This window comes from Centropristis striata, chromosome 12 (assembly GCF_030273125.1).
Source record: "Centropristis striata isolate RG_2023a ecotype Rhode Island chromosome 12, C.striata_1.0, whole genome shotgun sequence".
NCBI classification, from domain to species: Eukaryota; Metazoa; Chordata; class Actinopteri; order Perciformes; family Serranidae; genus Centropristis; species Centropristis striata.
In genome coordinates this window covers 22,275,720-22,302,369 of record NC_081528.1, presented here as the reverse complement: position 1 = coordinate 22,302,369, position 26,650 = coordinate 22,275,720, and the positions used below count along the sequence as shown (strand labels likewise).

The 26,650-nt window shown below is 39.5% G+C and overlaps 1 protein-coding gene across 2 annotated transcripts; it reads left to right on the top strand.

Annotated features, from left to right (window-relative positions):
• Positions 1-448: 448 nt before the first annotated feature.
• On the top strand, positions 449-25,679 carry stag2b (STAG2 cohesin complex component b). 2 transcript variants are annotated; one of them, XM_059345938.1, is made up of 34 exons: positions 449-605; positions 2,614-2,741; positions 2,822-2,903; positions 3,039-3,182; positions 3,276-3,372; positions 3,533-3,609; positions 3,726-3,930; positions 4,860-5,011; positions 6,420-6,493; positions 6,590-6,713; positions 7,277-7,375; positions 7,558-7,637; positions 7,796-7,903; positions 8,971-9,082; positions 9,193-9,310; positions 9,416-9,519; positions 10,485-10,577; positions 10,689-10,778; positions 10,876-11,079; positions 11,529-11,599; positions 11,946-12,033; positions 12,144-12,224; positions 12,356-12,448; positions 13,399-13,573; positions 13,720-13,859; positions 14,030-14,131; positions 14,236-14,384; positions 15,652-15,780; positions 15,976-16,202; positions 17,806-18,025; positions 19,851-19,958; positions 20,043-20,169; positions 21,893-21,970; positions 23,800-25,679. In XM_059345938.1, the coding sequence occupies exons 2-34, from the start codon at positions 2,698-2,700 to the stop codon at positions 23,821-23,823; spliced, it is 3,819 nt and encodes a 1,272-aa protein (XP_059201921.1). In that variant the 5' UTR covers positions 449-605; positions 2,614-2,697; the 3' UTR covers positions 23,824-25,679. The 2 variants fall into 2 exon arrangements, with proteins under 2 accessions (XP_059201921.1, XP_059201922.1); XM_059345939.1 differs by lacking the exon at positions 449-605 and adding an exon at positions 905-1,075.
• Positions 25,680-26,650: the final 971 nt, after the last annotated feature.

Genomic DNA, 26,650 nt, shown 5'->3' with positions numbered 1-26,650 from the left:
AAAATTGTTACACTAAACACACAAGACATAAATAAAATACAGTCACACTACAAGAAAAACCAGAGTTGGATGACAGGATCACACACAATCACAAGATCACATTTGTGTTAGGTTTTCTTTGTTTCTTTTTGGTTCAAAATGTTGATCCAGTAAGTCAGAATAAAAAAGCAATTGTTATTATTAGGTCATATGGGTGAAAAAATATATACCAACATGGCATTTAAACATTTTTAAATGGTGTATACAGGCAGGATGAAAAAGATTAAATAATGGACAAAATAGCTCCAGACTCCATGGAGTTAAGGATGTAAGGTTGTTACGGGTTAAGATGTAGTGTTCATCAGTAGCCGCTAGATGTCAGCTCATCCTCGGTGTATGTAGCGGGTAGTGTGGCCGCTAGGTGGCAGCTCTGCTCCAGGATCTCCTCCTCCCAGGTCGTCGAAACAACAAACCGAACTACGGAGCAGCGGGGTGAGAGAACGTCCGAAACCGCCTCTGACCGCGACTTTTAAACTCTTTTCTCCTGAATTGTAGCGGAATTCAGACGGAGGCTGTTTAAGAATAGTAAAAGTTACGATTGTGCCGGGACTACATTTGAGAAGAAGGTAAGTTAGCTGTAAAATGGCGGAGAGCTATGTGGAAGTTAGTTGACTAGTATTTTGCTACCAGGCTAGCTGTAGAGGAGCTGAGCGCGGTGCTGCTGAACAAGCCGCTCCGCTAGCTGCGCTACATGGCTGCTTCGTTTGTTAGCAGGCTAACGAGCTGCATTTTTAGCACAGCAGCGCAAATTATTTAGTTCGTAGCCAAAATAAGCGTTTTATTGTTTCAAGCAACTTAATTGCACTTTATATATTTGTAAACAAAGTGTTTGTTGCTTATGCAATACGGTGCTGGAAGTCCCGAGGCAAGATGGAGGACGCAAGGACGTGATGTTTTTTTAGGTAACGTTAGCGGTAGCTGTTAGCATAGCTAACTGGTGCTACTTATTATCAGCTCCTTAATTGGAGCATATCTACGGCGATTATTTGCTTTATCGTCGGGCAAGCACTCAATACGACTGGTGTACGAAAATAAGGTAGTTATTGTCCTCGGAAACATTGGTAACTAGCGTTATTGTGCACTAGCCAACATTAGCAGCGCTAGTACAGTTGTTTTGTTATTATAGTCCAAGTACGGTAGCGCCACTAAACGCTGGGACATTCTCCATATTTAACCAAAATGCTCGGTACATGTCTGTCGCCCTCCTTATCCGGTAAATCTCAGTTTCCTCGCACTGAGTAGTGCATGCTTACATGATCAAATTTCAACTAGCTGACGCCAAAATCTTAGCTGAGCTAGCGGCGCTAGCACCAGCAGAGCACCGGTGTCTATTTTGACAGGAGCCGCGGAGGAGCGGAGCCGCGTCGGCGTTGTTGGAGGGAACTGAGTCGGTAGTTTGTGGCATAGTTGACTTGCAGGAGTCCACACTATTGGCTTTTACAATTTCGTTTGATCGAAGATCGCCTGGACTCGCTTCGCATTAACAGGTTTATGAGATACATTGACCGATTTGGCGCCACTTTTTCAGTCTAACGTTAACGTTACACCCATAGAGTCCCGTCGTCTTGTCATGCAGTCTCCCTCACTTACAAGGAAATAGGCACCTTAACACATCCTCACATTAATACATGTCTAGTTAATTTAAAACTTACAAATATCGGCTACCTCATACATTGTGCTGATCTTGCAAGGATCTACGTTGACAATGTTTTGAAGGTGTATTTTACGTCGATCATTGTACATTCATAAAATGTGTTCTGGGTCTTTTGCATGTGGGCCATCGTTTACAGGAATACCATGACTGACGGCATATCAGATTTAAATATATTTGACTATGTATATATATTGTTGTTTTTTTAAAGAAAAAAACAACCTACTCGTCAACACAATTATAAATTTTGAATAAGTGACACTTGTATGTCATCACGGCGTGTATGAGGACAGAAACACGCACCTACTGCCCCCATAGCGGGTAAATCATGGGTGGAGTTAAAGTTTGTCTTTTCAGGACTGGACAGTTGTCCCTGGAGTGATTTTATTGTCTTCCCTGACTCCTGAAGAGGCATTTTACATGCATTTCTGAATTATGAACGAAGTCAGAATCCTCGTTTTAAAAGTTACCTCTGTCCTCCCCTTTGATGTATGTGGCACAAATTTACACATCACAACCATGCAATAGTTTCTGTGTGGCCTGCAGTATCTTGTTGATGTTGATACTGTCTTTTGATTGGTTGAGATATGTATGGGGCGGATAGGGCAGTGCCATATTTGGCCATTGAGGAAGACGCTCCAGTGTTCCCGTGACGTTGTCTGTAAACCAAGGGGAGCAGAGAAAGAGAGGGAGCCAATGGCTAGACAGCAAAGCGTGACAGCAGCATTAGTGTCCGCCTACTGTTACCATGTGAAACCTTTTTTTTTCTCTCTGAACGGCATCAAAGAAACATTTGCTCACTACAGAGGATGTGATTTCTGGAACATATACATATTTGATGTTTGCATTTATTATTGTTGTTGTGTTGAAATGACGAATGTCTGCATGTGTAGCTCTCTAATGTGTTCTGTGTCATATTCTAGGTCACATGCAACCTCTCCCGTCTTGTGTTTTCTGAGGATCTAAAGCCAGTCATAAGTTGAAGTTATCCAGAAGATGTTACAGAAATGATAGCAGCACCAGAAATACCATCAGAGTTCGCCTATACTCAGTAAGTGCACGCATCAATTTTTCAATTTCCTACTGAGGTTGGTATGAATTTGGAATCTAATATTTTCTTGTGTCTTCCAGGGACACAGACACCCGATTCTCTTCAGACACAGACTTCTCTGAGGATCTCGATGGCAGGAGTGCAACCCCAGCTAAAGGAAAGGTATAAAAGGAAAAATGGTTCTCTGCCCCTTGGGTCTTTTAGTTATAAATATGTGTGAGGACTGTACAAAAATGAGCTTTGTCTTCCCTGCTTCTCACACTTGATTAATCCTCATGGTCTTCCATTCTGTTCCAGGGTGGAAAGAAGGGGAAGAAAGCAGCAGGGGAGAAAGGCAAAGGAGGGAAGGGAGCAGGCCGGATAAATGGCCACCACCAAGAAAATGGCATGGAAAACATGATGCTGTTTGAGGTGGTGAAGCTTGGCAGGAGTGCAATGCAGGTATGAATGGCAAGATATTTGAGAATGCCACACTGTAAAATCTTCAGTCACATGAAAAAATATCTAAATTTGGCTGTTTGTGTTTTCCTGCAGTCTGTTGTTGATGACTGGATTGAGTCTTACAAACATGACAGAGATGTTGCGCTACTAGATCTCATCAATTTCTTCATCCAGTGCTCAGGATGTAAAGGTATGTGTGTGCCTGTTTAAGTTATCCTACTAAATGATCGGCCCTTTTTAAATGCATTGAGAAGAACACAACATTTAAGTGTGCTACAGAACCACAGAGAAATACCTGGTACTCTCTCTCTTCTAAATTTTCTTCTGTCTGACCTTTCTGTTTATGTCAGGTGTGGTCAGTGGAGAAATGTTCCGCAACATGCAGAACTCTGAGATCATCCGACGAATGACAGAAGAGTTTGATGAGGTAATTTCACCATTTCCACTATACAACTTTATAATTATTTTATTTGCCTTATTGCGGGATGTAGTTGTGTATTGTCATTGCATGTATTGACTTTCTTCCGTTTGTGGCCTCTATAGGACAGTGGTGACTACCCTCTAACCATAGCAGGACCCCAGTGGAAAAAGTTCAAATCAAGCTTTTGTGAATTCATCGCTGTGCTAGTGCGCCAGTGTCAATACAGTATCATCTATGATGAGTACATGATGGACACAGTCATCTCCCTTCTCACCGGACTATCAGACTCCCAAGTCCGAGCCTTCAGACACACCTCAACACTGGCAGGTAAGATGATCTGTGTCTGTACTTATGTTTGTGTGAGGTACATTTGAACGGCACTGTTTGTGTTTATTGCAGTAATGACATGTTCTTGAAACATACAAAGTCGCTGTAAGGAGAATATAAACACAGGTGCTTTCACCAACTTTGCCTGAAAGTACATCCTCTTCTTGCACCTGTAAAAGCAGAATAACCTAAAACTCTGTCATTGGTTGTGCAAGTGTGCAAAATAACTAGCAGCCTAGGTGGTTTACCAGCTAAAATAAAGTGCCAAAAGCTCCCAGTGGGGCAGATCATGTTTTCAGCAATATGCACGCATAATATGCAGCCAGTATCTTTTATGTAGCAATGTTATACATTTTTAACAACACTTCGTAATTGCATAGAAGGGTGGTGTGCCCACAAAACATTCATGTAATGTTCTGTCTAGGAAACCATCTTTGTCCTTTGTTCATTTCTGTTTTGATGTTTGCAATGGTCTTGGCTGTCAGGTTGTGATAGATCAGTTTATACATAGCAATTTTAGATGGTTTCCTGTGTAAAAAGAATTTGTTACTGGACTCAGACAAGGTTTAGTTGTGTACCAGATGCAGCTAAAAGTGGACAAATTTGTGTTCTTACTGTGTGGCGCTTGTTTTACCTAGTATAATTCCCAATGTAGTCCCAATGCAAGTTCTTGATTAGTTAAGTAAAAGTGTAACAAATTTTGAAATGATGATATTATTTATTATTTCCTGTATTTCATTTGCCTTTAATGTTGGGGCACAGTTTATCTAGTGGTAAATTTATGTTACAACTTGACACTATAGGGAAATAAAATGTGTCCGGTAAACTCAATCACTTGGTGTTGTAAGCCATTAAGAAGAACTACATTACAGAGTTAGTGTTATGCGTGCATTCATCTTATTTCTTGGTGTTCTTTGTGTTTTTGGCAGCCATGAAGCTGATGACAGCTCTGGTGAATGTAGCTCTAAACCTGAGCATCAACATGGACAACACTCAGCGCCAGTATGAGGCAGAGAGGAACAAGATAGTGGCCAAAAGGGCTAATGACAGACTGGAGCTGCTTCTGCAGAAACGAAAAGAGGTAAGGGTGGCCGTATGGCAATTTTCTTTCTTTTTTGTTTAATAATACAGTTTGCCTAAGCAGATGCCTTTTGTGTTTAGACATACACACATACATTGGATGATATAGTCAAACAAGACAAGCAAATTCTGACCAGTTTCAGGTGATTTCTGATCAGTGGTTTAGAGGTAACTTTGGCCGTAAGTTGCAACGACAGACCCTTTATGTTGTGTGCACTCACTGTGATATATATGCACTGCTTTTTTATGTAATATCCACACCGTACAGAGTTGCAGGACCTCATGGGTCTCACTTGTACTAGCATTGAATCAGAGAGGGTGTTTTTCACTGCTGGATACCAAGCATTAGTAACAACACAGCAGAAGGCTCTGCTTTTTTCCCCTCACTCGAGAATACATTGACCAACTTGTGTTTTACAAAGAATATTCAGTCAATGGTGTGGTGGTCACTAAATTGCACTTTGATATCATTATTTTAAGTTGACAGAAGACTCAACATGCTTCCAGATTATTGCAATTACTTTTTCTTAAATAAAATACTTAATTTTTTTTAAACCACTGGTTTATGCTTTCTTTTGTTGTTTTTTGTGTGAGTTTTATTAGAACCAGCTGGTTTAGCTGCCAGTAATGTTCCCACCCCTGGTAAACAATAAATGAGGCGGCCTCAACACCCACTGCATCAGTTTAGCTTGTCATATTGGAAGAAATGTCCGACTATGTTTTTAAAGTCATGAAAAGTGGCTGTTATAGGAAAATGGGAGTGGGTTGCTTCATTTATGGACATCCCATGTGATGTGACTGGTGTGAATTTTCACATCAAAACATCACTCAGCCCCATGGCAGCTCTTCTTGTCGTACTCAATTCATGATGGGAATTTGGGCCATAATTCAATAACTATAATTGAAATCAGAATGGGTAAAAAAAATGACACACAGCATAACCTGCAGGTAACATTACAATTTATCAGGCAAATCAGAAAAGGCACCTCTACACAGTCACCCTGCAACCAAGCTCTCCAGTCACAAAAATACATGTTGGAGTAAATCATTTTGAATTACTCTAGCTTTTGACCATATACTGTTCCATTTTTAGAACTGCAACACCTCTGTAGGTGATGGAGCCGCAGTGACTGTGTAATTGCTGACTGTTATTCAGCTGGGGTTGTCCGTTTTCGGTTATATAACAACAAGTCCCACCGGGCATCCATCTGTTAGTTCACTGTGCAGCCACACCACAGCATGGTTGCATAGTTGGCCGTCACACATATTTTGTTATGTTAACAATGCCTCCTGGTCACCTCTTCCTGTAGCATTTTGGTCATTAAGATTTTATATTCGACTGTTAAGTGTTCAAGTTATTCTACTCAATAATTCACCTTTGATGTGTTTTGTTCTGCTCTTTATTTCAGCTCCAAGAAAATCAGGATGAGATTGAAAACATGATGAATGCAATATTCAAAGGAGTGTTCGTTCACCGATATCGGTATGGCTTCACATAATGCACATCCTGACTTTGAAACTGGTTGTTAAAACATTTTTTGTATTCTGTTAAACAAATACTGATGTCATGTTTCAACAGTGATGCGATAGCAGAAATCAGGGCAATCTGTATAGAAGAGATTGGAGTGTGGATGAAACTCTATAGCGATGCCTTCCTCAACGACAGCTATCTGAAGTATGTGGGATGGACGATGCACGATAAGGTGGGTTATAGGAAGATTCCTTTACCTGTATTTTTTTGTTTAGATTATTTAAAGCCCCAATACACTCACAGTCCACCAAGGGTGTTTTACATTATTTTCTGGATCACATCTCTTGTCAGGGCTCTCATTGACTTACAATTCTGTCCCATTAGTCTTGTTGCACCTGTTAGTGTAGCAACACTTTTATTCTATTTTTACATGAAGTTTAGTGATGCCACATAATTCCCTGTTTAGCTGTGCACTACATTAACCGGAGCAGATGTCTAATCAGCCAGAATAAGTGAAAACACCTGTGTGGGTGTGCAAGGTTGTTACGGGTGCAATCAATGACTCAATTATGTACTAACTGCAGCCACGAAAAATCAGAACACACTATAGGAGCCTGATGTTATTCCAGCATTGATTTACAGGTCTAGTAGACAATCAAAAAGAAAAACCAGTGAGTCTTAGTTATTTTCCCCCCATTGTTTAAGGTCGGTTTATTTCAGTTATTTTTTATAAACACAGGTGAAAACATGGTCTTTGCGCCGGATAAATGACTGTTTTGTAATTCTCTATTCCAGCAAGGCGAGGTACGTCTGAAGTGTCTGACAGCTCTGCAGGGTCTCTACTACAACAGAGAACTCAATGCAAGACTGGAGCTCTTCACCAGCCGCTTCAAGGTCAGCACCACCTGCTGGACACTTTCATCACAACAGCTCCAACTTTATTGTTTCACACTTCTAAACCACAGCAAGCACTGGGATCATGCTCTGTTGATATATATTTATGATTGAACATGTTAATCAAACAAATCCTTTCATCTTAATAACTAATTTAATCTGTTGTCTTTCTCTTCGCATAGGACCGAATTGTCTCTATGACTCTTGACAAAGAGTATGACGTTGCGGTACAAGCAATTAAGCTACTCACTCTAGTCTTGAAGTAAGTGGCTGTGTTCTTGATGGTATTTTATTTGTACTGTACCGGTGCCAACTTCCACATATCAGTAAACAGTTTTCATTACGTCAATGTTCTCATATGCTGCTTTGATGGCTGCTTTAGAACTTAAGTTGACCGAGTCTTTGTGTTTGCCTCTGCAGTAGTACAGATGAGGTGTTGACCCCCGAGGACTGTGAGAGTGTCTATCACTTGGTCTACTCAGCACACAGGCCTGTTGCCATTGCAGCTGGAGAGTTCCTCTTCAAGAAGTAAGTCAGAGATCTAATGTATCACTGAACAGAGAAGCATAGAATGAGTTCAGAAATGTAGATGAAGGAGGAGACGGATAAAGGGATGTAACATGGTTTTAATGAGAATTTAAAGAGTAACATAACCGCTAAAAATTAAGTTTTGCTGACCTTTTCACCTTGCTGCAGCAAAATTCAATTGGGTATGGTCAGGGGTAAAACTTTTAATCGTAACACTGCCTGGTGTTAAGCACTTAAAACCCACCTGCCTGCCTTCGGGTTGGGTTAGGGTCAGACCAAAAACATTTTGTTTGTTTGAACTGATGTAGTTTTCGTTGTGTACATTTGCAGAAACTAAAGATGCTATATTCAAACTGATGCCTCATTCTTTATATGAGGCTACTAATTGTTGGGGAAAAAATTAGGGCTGGGACTCGATTTAAAAAAAAAAAAAAAAAAAAAAAAAATCGAATTAATTAGAGGCTTTGTAATTAATTCAGTGAAATGAATCGCATTTTAATCGCATATAAATATTTGACCGTTGGTTTTTTGTAACAAAATGTCCCATCATCCACGGGGCCAACCAAAGTGCTCTCATCAGCTTCTTCCTTCATGTTCACTGTAGTTTGTTGTCTGAACTCATGAACGCTAGTTGGTGCTCCAGTATAATCGGTCCGCCTGAAACTCATCCAGTGAGAACGGTCCGCGGTGCGGTTAAAATGCTTCAATTAAGCAAAAATAAGTGCGGTTAAAATGCTTCAATTTTTTTAACGCGTTGATTTTTGTGAAATGAATTAATCTTAATTAATGCGTTAAAGTCCCGGCCCTAGAAAAAATACATTTATTATGTTTGTGTGCATAAAAACTAAACTTTTGCATTACTGTTTCTCATGTTCAACATGACAACTAACTACATTTGTAAAGTTTAAGTTGCTTAATGGTAGCGTTGATTTTACAGGACAGTCAGTTCTCAGCTGAGTTTGAGTTTTAATTTTTTTTGCCATTTGCCACTTCTAAGAAATGCAATTGGATGATGTTGTTGGACATGCTTTCGTGTGATACCCAACTAATGATTTATATTTCTAAAGACTGTTCAGCCAGCGAGAACCAGAGGAGGAGGGTGCACCCAAGAGGAGAGGCAGACAAAGCCCCAACGCCAACCTCATTAAGACCACTGTCTTCTTCTTCCTGGAGAGCGAGGTATGTTACCAGACTGCTTTTGGCTACTGTTACACATAGGCTACAGTTTCTGTCTTTATTTACAACATGTAGGCATTCATTCATTAATTTTTGTCAACCTATCTCTCTAGCTCCACGAGCATGCAGCCTACCTAGTGGACTCTCTCTGGGAATGCGGTGCAGAGCTACTGAAGGACTGGGAGTGTATGATCAGCTTACTGCTAGATGACCCATTGCCAGGAGAGGAAGGTATGTCACCGTTTGTTTGTTTGTTTGCAAACCCACATTGCTTGCATATGGTTCATAGCACACACATGCTGCAGATCATGCTAATTGCTTTCTGTGTTTTTGCAGCTCTTACAGACAGACAAGAGACAGCCCTGATTGAGATCATGCTGTGCACTGTGCGCCAGGCTTCTGAATGCCACCCACCTGTTGGAAGAGGCACAGGGAAGAGGGTAAGAGTGGCTAACACACTTTAAAACATATGTTAAAGGACTTATTTTTTTCAGCATGGCCCTGACTGCAGTCATGAAAGTTGTGTTGAACATTGATCACTTGCTTAACTTCAAGGCTGGGTCAGTGGAAACTTGGCCAAATAAAGTTTTTAACATTTTAACTTGTCCAGTTATTGTCTTTTCAATAACTGATTCAATCATACATTCTATTGGTTTATTTTTTGTTTTTCCCTTTCAACCTTCATTTTTCTTCTTTACTTTGCCTAAAATCTGTGTTTGAGACATTTTCAAAGATAAAAGGATTGTTTTCTACACATGGCTGATTGTATTTGTTAGTGTATTAGTGACATAATTTTATTTTTGGAATCGGCTGATATTGGTGAATGCAGGGCAATGTTTTGTGCTTGTGTTGACACATTTGTGATGTCAGGTTTGATAACAGAGCCTGCTAAATATTTCCAGATATTTTGCTTGTTATTGTAGATAATTTCCCTCTGGACTGCTGTGTTTACCAAATCTGACATGACAATTAACATTAATTTGGAATTTATTCAACCTAATGGACGTTTTGATTTAGACATTATAGTGCTGAACTGAGACCTTTTTTATTGGGTTTAACCGTTGGAGCTTGCTCTGGCCCTTAAATTTGTTTTGAATTTTGCGCTACTGATGCCTCTTTCCAGAATAAGGTTTATTGAAACAACAAGATAAGTTTGATTAATGTTAAAGTTCTGAGTTTTTTAAAATCCAAAAACATATTTTAAAACCTGCATATGAGAATGCCTCCATAAATGTGACAAAATTTACACAAGGCACAAACTCAAACTTCACAGAAATTAATCAGATATAGCCCAGTCTAGGATGAAACTTGTCACAAAGTAACATGTTAAAGAGTAGACCTTTGCCATATGTGAATGCAAATAAGTTGTGAGCACAAGCATCTAACATGCTTCATCTATGATCAGGTGATGACTGCTAAAGAGAAGAAGACTCAGCTGGATGACAGAACCAGAATGACAGAGCTCTTTGCTGTGGCTTTGCCCCCTCTACTGGCCAAGGTTTGTTACTTCCATTCTGTGGTCTCAATAAGCACTCCTTCTGAAGGGGCTTTTGGCTTCAGATGTGTTTTCAGTACTCAGTAAATGTTCTGTTGTACGTTTATTCTACAGTACGCTGTGGATGCAGAGAAGGTGACAAACTTGTTGCAGCTGCCTCAGTTCTTTGACCTGGAAATTTATACCACAGGACGTCTAGAGAAGGTAAGACATGTATGAATTGGATCAGTGTCTTCAACATGAAATAGTTTTTCTTCCTCATTGACTGTTCTCACACGTGTCACTCTTTTTCTCCAATCAGCACCTGGAATCCCTGCTCCGTCAGATCAAGGAAATTGTGGGGAAGCACACAGACACTGAAGTTTTGGAGGTCTGCTCCAAGACTTACCATGCCCTCTGCAATGAGGAATTCACAATCTTTAACAAGGTGGACATTGCCCGCTCCCAGCTGCTGGATGAGCTGGTGGACAAGTTCAACAGGCTACTGGAAGATTTTCTACAAGAGGTAGGAGTGAAGATGATGCAAAAGTCAGCATTCATGCATGTTTTTATTCATTGTTATTTTGGGCATGATCATCATACGCCCAACAGCTCTACCACCTAATATTATCACTGCCATGTTTGCCTTTTGTTATTTGTTTGTTGCTGCCTCCTAACATAAGCACTCATATTGGCACTGTCATTGAAACTGTAATTGAGACTGTAAGTTGGCTTAAGTTTTTTTTATTAGTGATGCAGTGTGGCTTTGTGGTGTTTGTTTTTGGCAAAACATACCTCTCAAGAATGACATACTGCAAATGTGAAACAGTTTGAGAAAACCTTACAAAATAGTCTGTCATCAAATATATATTAGTTTTAAAGAATAATGAAAACTTACAATCGTATCTGTTCTACATGGCTCTGGACGTCTTGAGCTATAAAATTTTAACAGTGTTGCAAAATTTCTCTTTCCAGGGGGAAGAGGCCGATGAAGATGATGCTTATCAGGTTTTGTCAACTCTAAAGAGGATCACAGCTTTTCACAAGTATGACATTCTTTCCGGATCACCTTTTTAATCATACACTTCCCCCTTCCACGCCTCCTGTGCTCTAAGAAATAAGCTGTGATTTAGCTGTGATTCTGTGTAAATTAGGGCTGTAAAATGTATACATTTTTTATCAGCATTTTCTATTGCAGTATCCAAATCGGCACACCATGATCAGTTTAATGTCTTAAAGAAAATGGGAATTATGATGCAAAATGGTTTCCTCCGACATAATGAGTCATATGGCAGTCGCAGTATCAGTCAAAATGGAGATTTCTTTCCATCTCGTGCAACACCAGTGTACACATGTCTGAAACTGACTGAAACTTTCTCCAATTTGTTGCAGTGCACATGACCTGTCGGGGTGGGACCTGTTTACCAGCAACTTCAAACTGCTCAACACGGGCATAGAGAATGGAGACATGCCTGAGCAGGTACAAAATATACACATGCAACAAGTGAAGACTCAAAACAGTTTGTCAATGTTTGTAATTTGTTATGAATATTAATCTCTCGTCTTGGTACATTATTTTCTGGTGAGCAGATAGTCATCCATTCGCTGCAGTGTACCCACTATGTGATCCTGTGGCACCTGGCCAAGTCGTCTGAGGGCAGCTCCAGGAAGGTGAGGTCCCTTAAAGCAAACTTCATTGTCCTTATTTTGCACTGTTTTATTTTATTTTAAGTCAATCTGATGGATATAAATGTACTGTCAAAAAATTCTGACTGATTTTTTTGGTTTGTTTTTTAAATCAGGATGACATGGTGACCCTGAGGAAGCAGATGAGGGCATTCTGTATGATGTGTCAGCGCTACCTCACCAATGTCAACACAGCTGTCAAAGAACAGGTGACATAGACACGTGCACAGCAAATCAACAGCAGCAGTACAAGAATTATCTGCCTGAAAACAAAGCAAAACTAGAACATAAAGAATAAATAATCAATAACTGCGCAGGGTGATACAATCTTTTAACTGTTGAGAGTAGGGCTGGGCGACATGGATCAAAAGTCATATCCAGATATACTTAGGCTGAATATCGATATTCGATATATACCGATATTTTTATCGCAAAGTGAGAGCAAATGTTAAGTCAAAGCCAAATATGACATGTCACATGTAGTTTTATTGAAACCGTTTATTTAAATAAACATAAATACTGTGTAACAGGAGTACCTTTTTTTTTTTCCAAATCAAAGCTCCATAAGGTGCACATTTAAATAAAAATAGCCTATGAAATAAAATAGAATCTTTTTTTCCTAAATAAAAATATTTATATGAGAAAGGAATAATGAACATTACAAAAGAACTAAATATGATAAACTCTAGTAAGGGCAGCATTTATATATAAAGAAAGGGGGGGGGAAACTATATAGATATATGCAATATGGTCTAATTCCATATCAAATTTAAAAATATATCTATATTGATATATCGCCCAGCCCTAGTTGAGAGGTGATTTTGCTGTCATTCTTTGCTGTTACAGTGGATGTTTTGGCCAAAAAATGCTGGTAAAAGTAAGGGCTTTATTTCATGAACAAGCTCCTTCCATGCATCTCTTCTATTTGCCTTGTTTATATGTGATACAACCTGTTACCAAAGCCATCTGTGCCTCACAGATGATGTAAGAAGTCAGATTTTCCCAAATCCGTAAGGTGCTCTGTATAATTATACTCCCAAACCTTGTTAGAAACCTTGTTAAAACCTCATTTGCAAGGAGTTTTTTTTTGTATTGCACTCATGCACAGTGAGAATAAACTTTTCGTCCTTTTTTCCTCCCTCTCTCTCTCCTCCTACAGGCATTCACCATCCTGTGTGATCTCCTGCTCATCTTCAGCCACCAGATGGTGTCCGGAGGCAGGGAACACCTGGAGCCTCTGGTCTATTCCCCAGAGGACTCGCTGCAGTCTGAACTGCTCTCCTTCATCTTGAACCATGTCTTCATAGACCAGGACGATGACACAAATAGCACAGGTACAAATGCAAATGTTCAGTTCTGGCAGCTCGTTCACTTTCTGCTGTGCTCCAATAAGCAAGGAGAGCAAGTGATAGGATGTTTTTTCAAATCGGCAATGTGCAGCCTGTGGAATTGCTTTCTTTTTTCTCTCCAATCATATCAGATGGGCAACAGGATGATGAGGCAGTAAAGATTGAAGCTCTGCACAAGAGAAGAAACCTCCTCGCTGCCTACTGTAAACTGATCATCTACTGTGTGGTAGACATGAAGACTGGAGCTGACATCTTTAAGCAGTACATGAGGGTAAATTGAACTTTTAACATTTAAAAACTGCTGCAATTCAGTGAACATCTTGAATAAAAAAAAAACACAGCAGGAGCAACACATGGTTACTAGACACATCTGTTGCTGCAGGAATTAATGAATTCAGAATACATTTTTAATGTCTCCATAATGTTTTCTTTTTATTCTAGTATTACAACGATTATGGTGACATCATCAAGGAGACTATGAGTAAGACTCGGCAAATCGACAAGATTCAATGTGCCAAGACACTCATCCTCAGTCTGCAGCAGGTCAGTGTACACACTTATGCTCACTCTTTAATGCTTCCAGTAATTTTGTTAATTTGCCCAATTTTTAAGAGATTATTAATGTTTCACATATTTCTTCCTGCTAGCTGTTCAATGAAATGCTGTCTGAACTGGGTCATGGGTTCGATCGCTCCTCCTCTTCATTCTGTGGAATCAAAGAGTTGGCCCGGCGTTTTTCTCTAACCTTCGGTCTCGACCAAGTCAAAACCAGGGATGCCATCGCTATGCTGCACAAGTAAGGCTTCGTTCTGCTTACATTGCTCTTCTTACATTTTTGGCCTTGCATCTGGGAACTGTCATCGTAGACAAATGACTGTTTGAATACTGTGTTTCCTCTTGTCATTTTATATTTCCTTTGGATTTTTGGACAGGCTTAAGTGATCAAATGTTGCACTTTTGCCTTTTCCCATGCACTTACATGTGTTTCTAAGTATAAAATCATCATGCATCATGCTGTTCAAACACACAGGGGAGCAACAGTTCTATAAACACAAAACCTGGGTCTGTTGCATACTCTATGTAAGAGACCCACACACTAATCAGAAGAGCTGCATGCTCTTATGTCGTGAAATGTGTGATCATAATTTTTGGTTCTGTTGCTATATCATGTATGTTTTATTAGCATTCGTAAACATTTACTGGCAAAATTACAAACTAAGAACATATTCAGTTGTTTTGTTTCAGCAGCAATTAAGTATTTAGTGTATAAAAGGCACGTAATCCCCCACATAAATTCTGTTTCTCTTGGGTGGATTATTATATTATAATCTTTGTCAGGTTCCAGGAAATCCGATGTATGCACATTTGCTATGCTAGCTTGGGTATCCCCTACACTTGTGCAACATATGGGTGGACCATGTAACGCGATATGCCAGATGTGCGACAGGCATTTAAGTAATGAAAGACAGGCTAAAGATTCTGCTTCGTTTCCATTTAGTATTTGTATGTGTTAAAACTTTCATGTGATGTAGCACAGAAGTACAATATAGCACAATGTGACATGACCACTTGGTGGTGGTGCAGGATAAGCCCATAAGTGTTACAGAACTGGAGAGGTTGGTGCAAAATTCCTTAAGTCACTAGGATTTATTTTGAAAAAAGTATGCAAAATGTGCATCAAAAGTGTTTGGAAATGAAAAAAAACATATCCTTTTTTGTCTTGTTTTGAAGATTTGGGACAAATTTGTTCTGGGTTGAATTGTAGGTGTGTTAACATGCTTTTCTTCCCCGCTAAAAACAACATTAACAAATGTTTGACAGTCACATTTTAAGTAATTAAAAAACTTGTATCATGCTTCAGAGCAGCTTCCAATAAACAATGGGGGGAAAAGTATTTAAGACATGCATGCTGGTGAAATGTTAGCTAAAAGATGTGCCACGTCACCAGTGTCCCTGGCTCACTATCAAATTTTACAATGGTTAAACACCAGTTTACATTGAATTTCACATCACCGCTTTGCTCAGTGTGTTAATCTTCCTCTCTGTTTTTGTGCATCTCTCAGGGATGGTATCGAGTTTGCATTTAAAGATCCCAGTACCCAGGGAGAAGGAGGCCCTCCCCTTAACCTGGCTTTCTTGGACATCCTCAGCGAGTTCTCCTCTAAGCTTATGAGACAAGACAAGAGGACTGTGTAAGTTTTCTTCTGCTGAGCTGACTGGTCTTCAGCTTCTCAGTGTAACAGGTGTTTGTGACAACTGGTGCAACTGGTGTCTCTGTTGCGTGGTTAACGTGGGGCTTTTTAAAAAAACAGTTGGAATGTGCACTTGCTTGTGTGTCAAGATGCGTGAGTTTATTCATCCTGTTTCTGTGACCTCCTTCTCCTCAGCCACATGTACTTGGAGCGCTTCATGACGTTCCAGATGGCATTGCAGCGAGAGGACTGCTGGCTCCCCCTCATCTCCTACAGGAACTCCCTGCAGGCTGGCGGCGATGACGACACCATGTCGGTGATGAGTGGCTACTCTAGCAGAGGCTCCTCCGTCCGCTCCAAGAAGATAAAGCCTCCTGCTGTGACAGCTGGAACTTCAGCAGCCAAGAGGAAGCTGCCAGAAGGTAGTGCACACTGAGGAATCAACAAAGTCATCAATAATGGGCTGAATAACAGTGTTTCCTTAGCTTTTTTTTCACTTCAGACAAAAGCTTTAAAACTGGATAATGGCATTTTTCAATTAACTATAAACATCAGTCAATTGAAACTACTTGACACCAACCAATGAAAAAACACACTAAAAATAGGTCTTTATAAGAACCACATACATTATAGCTCAGCCCAGCTATGGTGTTACAAAAGCAGAGTTGTAGCCCAGATTAACCCAGATGCGTTCCTACCAGTCTGGCTCAGCCAACCGAGTTGATGATGGGTGAGGAGATTAAACAGCAGATGGTAGGAGAGAGTCAGAAGACTCAAATTTACCAATCACAGAGTGTCACTTAGATCTATGTCTGCGTCTTTGCTGAAGACCTGCTCATGACTAGGCCTTTCCCTATTATGTAATCTCCTGATCGAGATCATTCGAGCTGACATGATCAGTGTGCATAATCACTGGATTCTGTAATCAAGACAATTTAAAGCCAGTGGTTTCCAACGTAAAAAAAAATAAACAGGAAAAAAAGATAGTTGGGCTGTCAGGATCTTGCTGCTGCTGGAAACATTTTCCTGTTTCAGCTCATGTGCGACCATATGATAAAAAAGGTGCTGATAACAGGTGTCTGGATTTATACAGGTGCAGCAGTGTGTTTGACAGCTTCGGGAAAAGTTATAAATTGTTGCTTCCATCCAGCGTTTACAATCAGACAATTTGAATTGAAATGGTTGGATGGAAACATGGTGTTATGCAAGTTAATGTACAACGGGTTTTTTGAGGTTTTTTTTTACCACTTTGGTAACATTAATCAACAGTTCTTAGAACATGTTCATTAGAATATGTCTGTGCAGCAGGGAGAGGTGAAACATTGTTTCAGCAAACCATTTGAAAAATTGACTCTTCATTGCCAACATTTTGATGAGCAGCCATTAAAATTAACAACATAGATTAAGGTCTGGTTTCAAGGCCAAACACAGGGGCGCCGCTGTGTGGCATTATAGGGCCAGAAAAGGACAATTAAATCAGAAAGCCCAATTATTTGCATGGCAATTAATCACCAACTAAAATTTTATGATCGTGACAGCCCTACTTATAACTTAGGATGTCTCAGGGATAATAAATGTCAAATTCAGTGGCTTTTACAAAGTAGCAAAATACATTTCTATGTGCAGGGGAAACAGACGTCAAGGAGTTTGCTCACTTAATGCTATTATAATATGGTCAAAATCATATTAGTGTTGTCATGAATTATCTGTTTCCTTGCGTCCTCTTCTTGTTTGTCTTACTTTGGGATTTCATTGTCGGGCTAATTTTTGGCATACCACTGAACTATGAATCCTAAGTTTCACCTTCTGTGTACCGTCATATCTTACAAGTACTGTTTGTGTAAATGCATTGCTATGCAATAAGGGTCCTACATTTTCCCACACTGTTTAAAACACAACATTATTTATAGTTGGGAAGTACTTGATAACTTGGGTGAAACATTGGGACCTTATAACAAGTCTAATAAAACAAGCATGAGCATGTCCGTACCAAGAATGTCTCACACTTTGGACCTTGCCCTGCAGAGGAGAGCAGCAGCAGCGAGGTGTGGCAGCAGAGCATGCAGACCCCCGTCATGTTGCCGTCCCCCCACCTCACCTCCACTGCCATGCGAGACCCTAAGAGGGGCCGTGATGACAGCTTCATGGGGGTCTACCCCCTCCCCCACGACCAGCAGCAGCCCCACCAACACCCGCAGCACCATCAACAGACGCCTCAGCACCACCAACCACCCATGGATTACAAGTACGTATGGCGATGTTTCACACATAACTGTTAAAAATATCTTCTATTTATTGAGGGCTACATGGTGGTGCAGTGGTTAGCACTCTTGCTGTTGTCGGTTCGACTCCGGCCTGCAGCTCTTCTGTGTGGAGTTTGCATGTTCTCCCCGTGTCAGCGTGGGTTCTCACCGAGTACTCCGGCTTCCTCCCACAGTCCAAAAACATGCAGCTTAGGTTGAATTGGTGACTTTAAATTGTCTGTTGGAGTGAATGAGGGTGTGATTGTCTGTCTCTATGTGTCAGCCCTGTGATAGTCTGGAGACCTGTCCAGAGTTAGTTAGCCTCTCGCTCAATGTCAGCTGGGATCGGCTCCAGCCCCCACAACCCGAGTACGGATAATCGGTTAAGGAGAAGGAATGAATGAATGTATTTATTGAGCCAAGTTAAATGAAAACAACTTCACTGTGGATGATTTTAGTTCTTCGTGCAGCACATAGTTTTACCATATTTCGTTTACTGAAATGTAATAAAAACAAAAGAACACTTAACTTGGCCAGACCACAAACTACAAAATGTCTACACAAAAGACTGCAGGAAAGTACACCCCAGTAGTTATTAGATTATAACATTTCTATGGTTTTGAGCCTTCTGTAGAAGGGCATGGACCTTTCTGTGAACCATGATGAGAGAGACACCTTCATCAAGTGGTGTGACACTAACCATCTCATTTTAAATGTCACCAAACCACATGAGCCCTGACCCGAGGCAATGGACTGACCATGAGACCACGGTTGTCAAAAACCAGACAATCATTCAGGTGTCCTCGTACAAATACTTAGGTGTCTACATGGACAATCTGTTTGCTAGAAAAAACTTGGGCAATAGACTGCAGCAGAGGCTACTTTTCAAGGCAATCAAGGCTGTTTGAAGGGAGCAGCCACATCATGCTGCTGACGCTGTACTGGGCGTCATTAGACACGCAATTACAGCATGGCTTTGGCAACTGAAGAGCAGCCTTGCCCTACTCTAATGCAAAATCTTGGTGCAATAAAAGGCAATTTGCAATAAATACACAGGCACTTTTGCACTTCTGTTTTTACAGGTTCTTTTTAAGACGATGTGTGGCCGATATCACGTGTATACTCACGCCTGTTGTTTAAAGATGTTTTTTTGTGTTGCCTTTATATAAAGCAACAGGCACATTTTGCTTCCCTTGAAACAAATGTTTGACATGAAAATGGTTGACTTATGTCTTTAGGGTTAACTCTTGCTTTTTATTCATGTATATAAAAGCAAGTTCCCTCAGATGGCATATATGAGTATTTAAATCAATGTTTAAGTTCTGCGACGTAAACCTGTCAAACTTTCATTGAGAATCGTCCCAAGGCATATTCTTACAGCTTTAAATTTCATAGTCCAACATTAACTTCTAGTTAATTATCTGTTATTTCCTTGCATTCTAATGCTGCCTACTACAAGATTTAATGAACGTATCTCGGCCCATATCCAGGCCCATCATTCAGAGCAGTGGATCACTTATTCTCTGAAAATGCCATCAGAGAACTAGAATATGAGCCAAAATACATTAAGACCGAGTTCAATTAAATTTCCCATTTGTGTGCTATTAATTTTCAGGGTAAATGGTAGTAAAATGCTTGTACTTAACAGCCTGCCAAATGTTGGGCCTACTGGGACAGTGACTGATTAGTTTATTTATCCAACCCGACTTTTCATAGGCGCCAGGCCAGTGGGGCACCTATCTAGTTGTATCCGACGTCCTTGTGGTATCTCCCGTTAACACATGTGGATTAAAAGCGTTGCTAATTCGTGCGCCCTTGTGCATTTAGTTCCCAGGTGACGTGGATGCTGGCTCAGAGACAGCAGGAAGAGGCACGCCAGCAGCAGGAAAGAGCCATGAACTACGCCAAGCTCAGGACCAATCTGCAGCATGCTATGTAAGACACACACACACACCTGCACATAGAGTCGGTTGTGAAAAAAATACATTTCCATAACTGTGAAACTGTTTGTGTTTGCAGTCGTCGCGGCACTGGGCTTATGGAGGAAGACGAAGAGCCGATTGTGGAGGATGTGATGATGTCATCTGAGGGTCGTATGGATGACCTCAATGAAGGCATGGACTTTGACACCATGGACATTGATCTGGTAAGATGCACATTTAACAAAGTGTTTGGATGTCCTACTGTGGTTTTTGGGGCAAGACGATCACAGACAAATCTTGTACAACTCACGGATCAGTTTCATTTGGACACAGATAACAGACCCTGTAAAACACATCAATAACTCATGACTAATGCTGCTTATAATTTAACAAGTTGCAGTCACTGTGATTGATTACATATTCTTGTATTTTGTCATCCCTTCCGAACTTGTCAGCGGCATCCTTAACACCTTCAGTTTCCTGCTAGCGTCTCCCTCATCTGCTTGCCTCACTGAACAATCAGACTGTCCCAAAAGATCAGATTTCATAACAAACAGGCATTTTTACATGCTTTTTTAGACACCTAGTAAAATTGCCATTAGGAGGCAGCATGAGTTGCTGTTTCTACCAGTGTAACATCTGGTCTCAGGACATTAAGGCCAGCTGTTACATCTGGAGACTCATGGTGGTCTGTATATTTTATGTACAGTGTCATGCAGCAAGGAAATTGCTGGGAATCTGAATTCATTTTGAGATACTTAGGGGACAAAAGTAATAAAAACATCAAAACTCTTGATTTATCCACAAAAATCTCAGAAAGCCCCGAAATTCTCAGTAAGCCTTGTTACTTAATAGCAGCTAAGACCCAGCTGCCCAAAGATCCTGATCTTCACAGCACCATCGAGGGCCGTGTGGAGCCACACTAAAAACCCTCGGAAGCCAGTGTGGTGGAGATTGGGCAGTAAAAACACATTTTATGTGTTGGGATTTTTGTAAGCATCAGTCATCTGTTTATCCTAATTAATGTCAGGGAAGGCAGATCAGATCTCTATGTGAGCAAAAAATACTGCAGTCTTTCTTTTTCTTTTGTTTCAGGGCAAAAAAGTTTCCATAATTTTTTCCACCCACTTTAAATTTGTCCAATCTGTTTGATTTCTATTAGCGCTTGACTAACCAAGTTAGCCTTTTCATGACAAAGACCACAATATGTCAAAATATAATAACATTATGGTTACTGGTTTTTCTTGCATGGGGAGGTTAGTTATTCCAAGAAAAGAGTTTGGCATGCAAAAATCAATAACAAGCATCTTGTGTTGATCTTTGCGTGATACATCAAAAATGATGAAAGAAGACAAAAGAGATCATCAAAAAGAATTGTTGCCTGTGGGGAAGGCTATATCTGGTTCTGGGTTGTTTTTTTTTTTTTTTAAACATGATGAAAGCCTCTGTGGACAGTGTCTTGCAACTGTCGGTACAACATGAAGAAACATGACTAATTTATATGACCATTTACCCCAACACCGCAGAGCCATGTAGGATGACTGTAAAGCCAGGACTAAATTTTATCCCAGACAGATGTCTCTTTTGGATGAAGCACCAGTGCTGCATTCTATGAGAAAGGATCCAAATGTCATGTTGAATCAACCAGAAAATTGAACAACTGCCCTAGTTTCTTTAAATTCACTCCATTCGAATGCGTGATGAATTCTTTCCAAATTGAGCTATAGGAGTTCAATGCTGTAAATATCAGCTGAAATTATATATCCTTTTTTTTAGATTGTAAAAATCCATACCACAATGTTTTTGTTTTTTTTAATATATCGACCTTATTTTTTTTTTAGTATGTTTATAGTTTATAGACTGTTCAAATATGAATTGGTTGTCAGCCAAGCAGCTGTTGGAAAAGTTGGCGGAGTATCTGCTCTAAAGACAATCTTTCTCTTCCAGCCACCCTCAAAGAACCGCCGCGAGAGGTCTGAGCTCAAACCAGACTACTTTGACCCTGCTTCTATCATGGATGAATCGGTAAGAAGCATCTACACTCTAGATTTGTTTGACCTTGTTTACCGGCTACCTTCAAATTAGTTCCTCGACTGCTCTTATTTATATATAGTGCTACAAAGATATACAGCGTACTTGTACAGGCTCCAGGTGTGTTTGTGTGATGGCCAGCTGGAGGAGCTTGTGAGAGCTGATACAATGTTTGATCTGCTCAAAGTAAACAGTTGTGCTAAAATTAGTATAACTATGGAAGTAAACTGAGAATAGATGGCTTGCAACCAGTTGCATTACACGGACCACTTGCAAGCATGTTGAATTTGGGGCGCTGAATAAAGCTGTGCAAAACATTTAGACAAGTTCGGCTGACTGGCTTGTGTGCTCTGCAGCCAAATACAACATTTCTCATTGGTTACAAAGCCACCATTTTTGCCTGTGTAAACACGCCAAATTTTATTTATTTCAGAATGTACGGCCGGCCTTAAATTGTTTTTTCAACATGTCCCAACCCTAAGAAACCCTGGGGATCTGCCTCAGGGCTTATTGTTGACTGGGCTTTGAAATGCAGGTCTCCTTTAACGCTGCCTCGGAGTAGAGCACTGAAAAATGTGTGGGTGTTTTATGTCAACTTTGAATAATTTCATTGTCACAGGAAATATCACAGCAGAAAACTGTTTCTCTTCCCCGAACACGGAGCGTCTTGTTTTATTAAGCTTTTTCTAAACAAAAAAGACAACATGCAGACACTTAGCTACTCAGCTTTTGGCATTTGACACCCACCGCTTAGAAGAAGTCTGCCTCAGATCCATTTTTTTCAGCTCCGAATTGCACACAATGCTAGAAATGATGTGGCTGTAGAGGAGATGTTGTTTTGAAAACGGCACTAGAAAGTAAAATGGACTTCCTCTCCTAAACGCCTTGGAAGCAGCTGCTGTAATGATAGAAACATGTGACACGCTGGGTGGTAAGGAATCCCAACCACGTATTCATCTGATTGTTTACATCATTACCTTAATAGATATCATAGGTGACAAAAGTACCACTTTCATGGCATTAATTTGCAAAGCAAATAGTTTAAATTGTCAGTTACTCAGGTTTGTAATAGGCTAAGATCATTCTTCATATAACTGTCATTAGAGGTGTAACAGTGCATTGGACTCACGGTCTGGTGCAAGTTTAGTACAAATTCATAAGTACCGGTAGTAACTGGCAGTAGTGAAAGCTTCTCTTATCCTATAAATGGAAATTACCAAAATAAATATAATAATAAAAAATACAGAATGACAGTTCCTTCCATTTTGGCTATATGTTAATGTTATTGCTGTAGTAATCGTTTCATCCCGTTCTGCTTTTGCACCCAAAAGCAGCAGGATTGGGAGCTGGGCTCCTGTTTGTCTTCTCCTCGTCCCACTGATCGGCACGTCTAGATGATGCTGTTGAATGTGTTAGCATAGATGGATACTTTATTTATCCCGAGGGAATTTCAAGCATCCAGTAGCAGCATTCAAACCTACACTAAACACACTATACATACATTAAAAATAAACAACCTATAAATAATTAGCCTATGATAAATCTGAGTTTACATTAAAACCTGGTTGCTATTGTGAGCTTTGTTTCCACATTATGTGCATCAATCTATGCGCCATGTACTCCACACCATGACCCCTGTCCCACAGTGTTTCTGTACCAATAGAGTACTAAACCACCACATCACTCATTTTCATTCTATTCATAGTTTTAGTCAAGAGAGGGTTATTTTATGTTGTCTTTTTGTAACACAAACATCTCATGTGTCATCTCATAAGTTTATAACTGGTCATTAACGCTTTTTCTTCTCGTTTGGTTTCCTCTAGGTCCTTGGGGTGTCCATGTTTTAAGCTATTATCCAGATGATTTTGACGCTGGGATAACAGAAGAGGCGCTTTGTATTTAAAGAGAATTTTAGATGCGGAAACAGAAGTGTTTTCTGTAAGAAAAAGCAAAAACAAACAAAAAAAATTCTGGCTTGTACTCCACGTGGACCAATGACAACCCACACTCAGTGTTGCTTGCTCAGAGAGGACATTGTTTCAAATATTTACTTTTATAATCTTGGGTAAGCTCTTCCTGTTCAGAGATAGTGTAACAGGCCACTTCCAATCCTATTAGAAATGAGACATGTCTGAAGAAAAATCCATAATGGCTTTTTTTTTTCCTCTTTCCTTTTTTTTTTTTAAACGGGGATGAATTGGTGTGTTTAACTTAAGATACATTTTTTTGTTTATGTCTAACCCTTTTTACAATTGTAGTAAGTTACCAGGTGTGAAGTAGTAATTTATAAACAGACTGTAGTAGCTTGCTTGTACTGTGTTAGCCAAGTGGATGGAGGTCTTTATGTTTCTGTGCTCTTTTTTTTTTTTTTTCTTCCTCCCGCTATCTCTTAAGTTTCTTTTCCCTGTCGTCGGGCCTGATTTTGAGGTCCTGATAACCACTGGTGGTTAAGATGGTGAGGTGTCACGTAGAATCAGTCATGATCCCTTTATGCTGTGAAGATTCCCAGAGTCCACTGAACGCTCCACACTGTTAAGCAGTAAGTCCCAGAGCTTACCCTAAGATTTGGACCACTCCTTAACCTCCATCTACTCGAGAAATGTGTCGCCCCCCCTTTCCCTTCCCAACAATGAGCAGATTTTTTCTCCCAGTAGTGCCACTGTGTGGGCTCTGGCAGATAGCAGCTCAGTCAAAGAATTACACATCTTTTTTCTCTTAAAATCCAGCAGCATAATGTTGAAATGGGTATCTCTACATTTTAAATAAAAGTTATATATGAATCGGTGCTGATTTTATATATGTGCTTTTGGTTTTCTTATTTTCAACCTTCAGTCACAAAGTTTGAGAAATGTAAGTAAAACTAAAAAAAAATGAAAGCATGTGAAGCCATGCGTCAAGGAAGATTTTTAAATTTGTATTTTTACGTTTTTTTTTTCTTTTTGTCTTGATAATGTCTTCGGGTTTCTACCTTTTTTCCTACATGTAAATTAGTTTGGATAAAACTAATGAAAAGACTTGTGAAATTCAGCTTTAAGGTTTTCTCAACATTAAAAAGTCCTGTCACAAAATACTTAAAGATTTCAAATGTTCAAAGTGAAAGGTAGTCATTGAGACAATACTGAAGATGAAAGTTATTCAGCAGCGCTGTGGCAGCTAGACAAAGCTTAGATTTTGACATATATTTGTCACACACAAGTTTTAATGAAATGTTTTGTCTACTGAGGTTTTTATTTTGTAGTCATTCCATGCTTAAGCCTTAAACATGCTTGTGAAGGTCACCTTCTCTCACAGTAATCTTCCATGTCAGAGGATCAGTCATGTTTAAAGGTGGATAATTGGCTTCTTAGGACATGAAACATGAGGTGGTCAGATGTAATGTGATAAAGTAGATGAACAGCCTATATGTGTTTTGCCTAATTATTTTATGTAAGTAAAAAAGAAAATTCTTTTAAGGAAAAAGTACTGTTTATTGTTTGTTACTTACCACTACATTGGTATAAATTCTTATTAGATCATGTGTATATATACAAAATTTAATTTTTTCCCTTCCTTTTGGCCATTTCTGTGTGTTTTTATTTTTTTTCTGCACTCTTGCCTACACTCTAAGTTGTTGTCTATTATCCCATCCTCTTTCAGTCACTCTGTTTTCTGATTTGTACTTGTCTGGAGACAGTAACTTTTAAATAAAAATCAACACGTTTCATCTGTGGTACTTTTTACTTTTGACCACAATGAACTTACTACTAGGAAAGAATAATGCATTCACTTGCCAAGAGAAATATTTTCCCTGTTTTTTCCGAATTTGCAAGATTATCTTAGAGTTCTGAGAAAAGTTTTCATTAACGAAACGTTCTGTTTTTCTAAATTGACAACATAATTATCCCAGTAGTCAGTGAAAAATCTTTTTTTTTTAATCAAATATTTTCTGAGTAAAGGAAATAATTCTCTCACAATTAGGAAAAGTTTTCATGAAAAAAACAGCTGCTATTTATTTTTAGTTTATTGTATTTAATTAGAATTATTTAGTTGAGGAAAGACAAGAATTTTCAAGCAAAAACGTGCTGTTTTTATGAATAAATTAGATAAGTATCAGATGTTTTTTTTTAATTAATTTGAAGACTATCTCAGAACAAGAGTAGCCCATTTTAATTGTCCATGAAAACTTTTTGGAGAATTGCATGCTAATTATATCATTAATAATAACAATTATAAACATATTTTCCAGTAAAACTTTTCTTAGAGTTCAGATACAATTCTCATTAATTCAGAAAAGTGGGGAAAATACTTTTTCTCAAGTGAACGCATTACGTTTCAACTTCTTTTGTGGTGAATCTGATCCCGGTTGCACAGTACAATTATGGTCTTGACTTTTTCCTTTGCATGGTTTGGGGGTGAAATATAGTTGAGTTGGTGTGACGCTTCACTTTAAAGTTATTCCCTTTATTGGCACAAGGGGGCAATATAGTCCAAGGCTGACATATCTCCCCACAGTGTCTGTGCTCTAACTGTACATGGTGTCACTCTTTGTAATATATGTATATTTTTCACTTTGCTGAAAAGGCTATGAATATGTATTCTCAGGCCCTCTGCACCTTCCATGCACACATCTCGCTGTATATGACAGCTTTTACATTTGTATCAAAAGGGCCCATTGTAGTGGGAGTATGTCTTGTT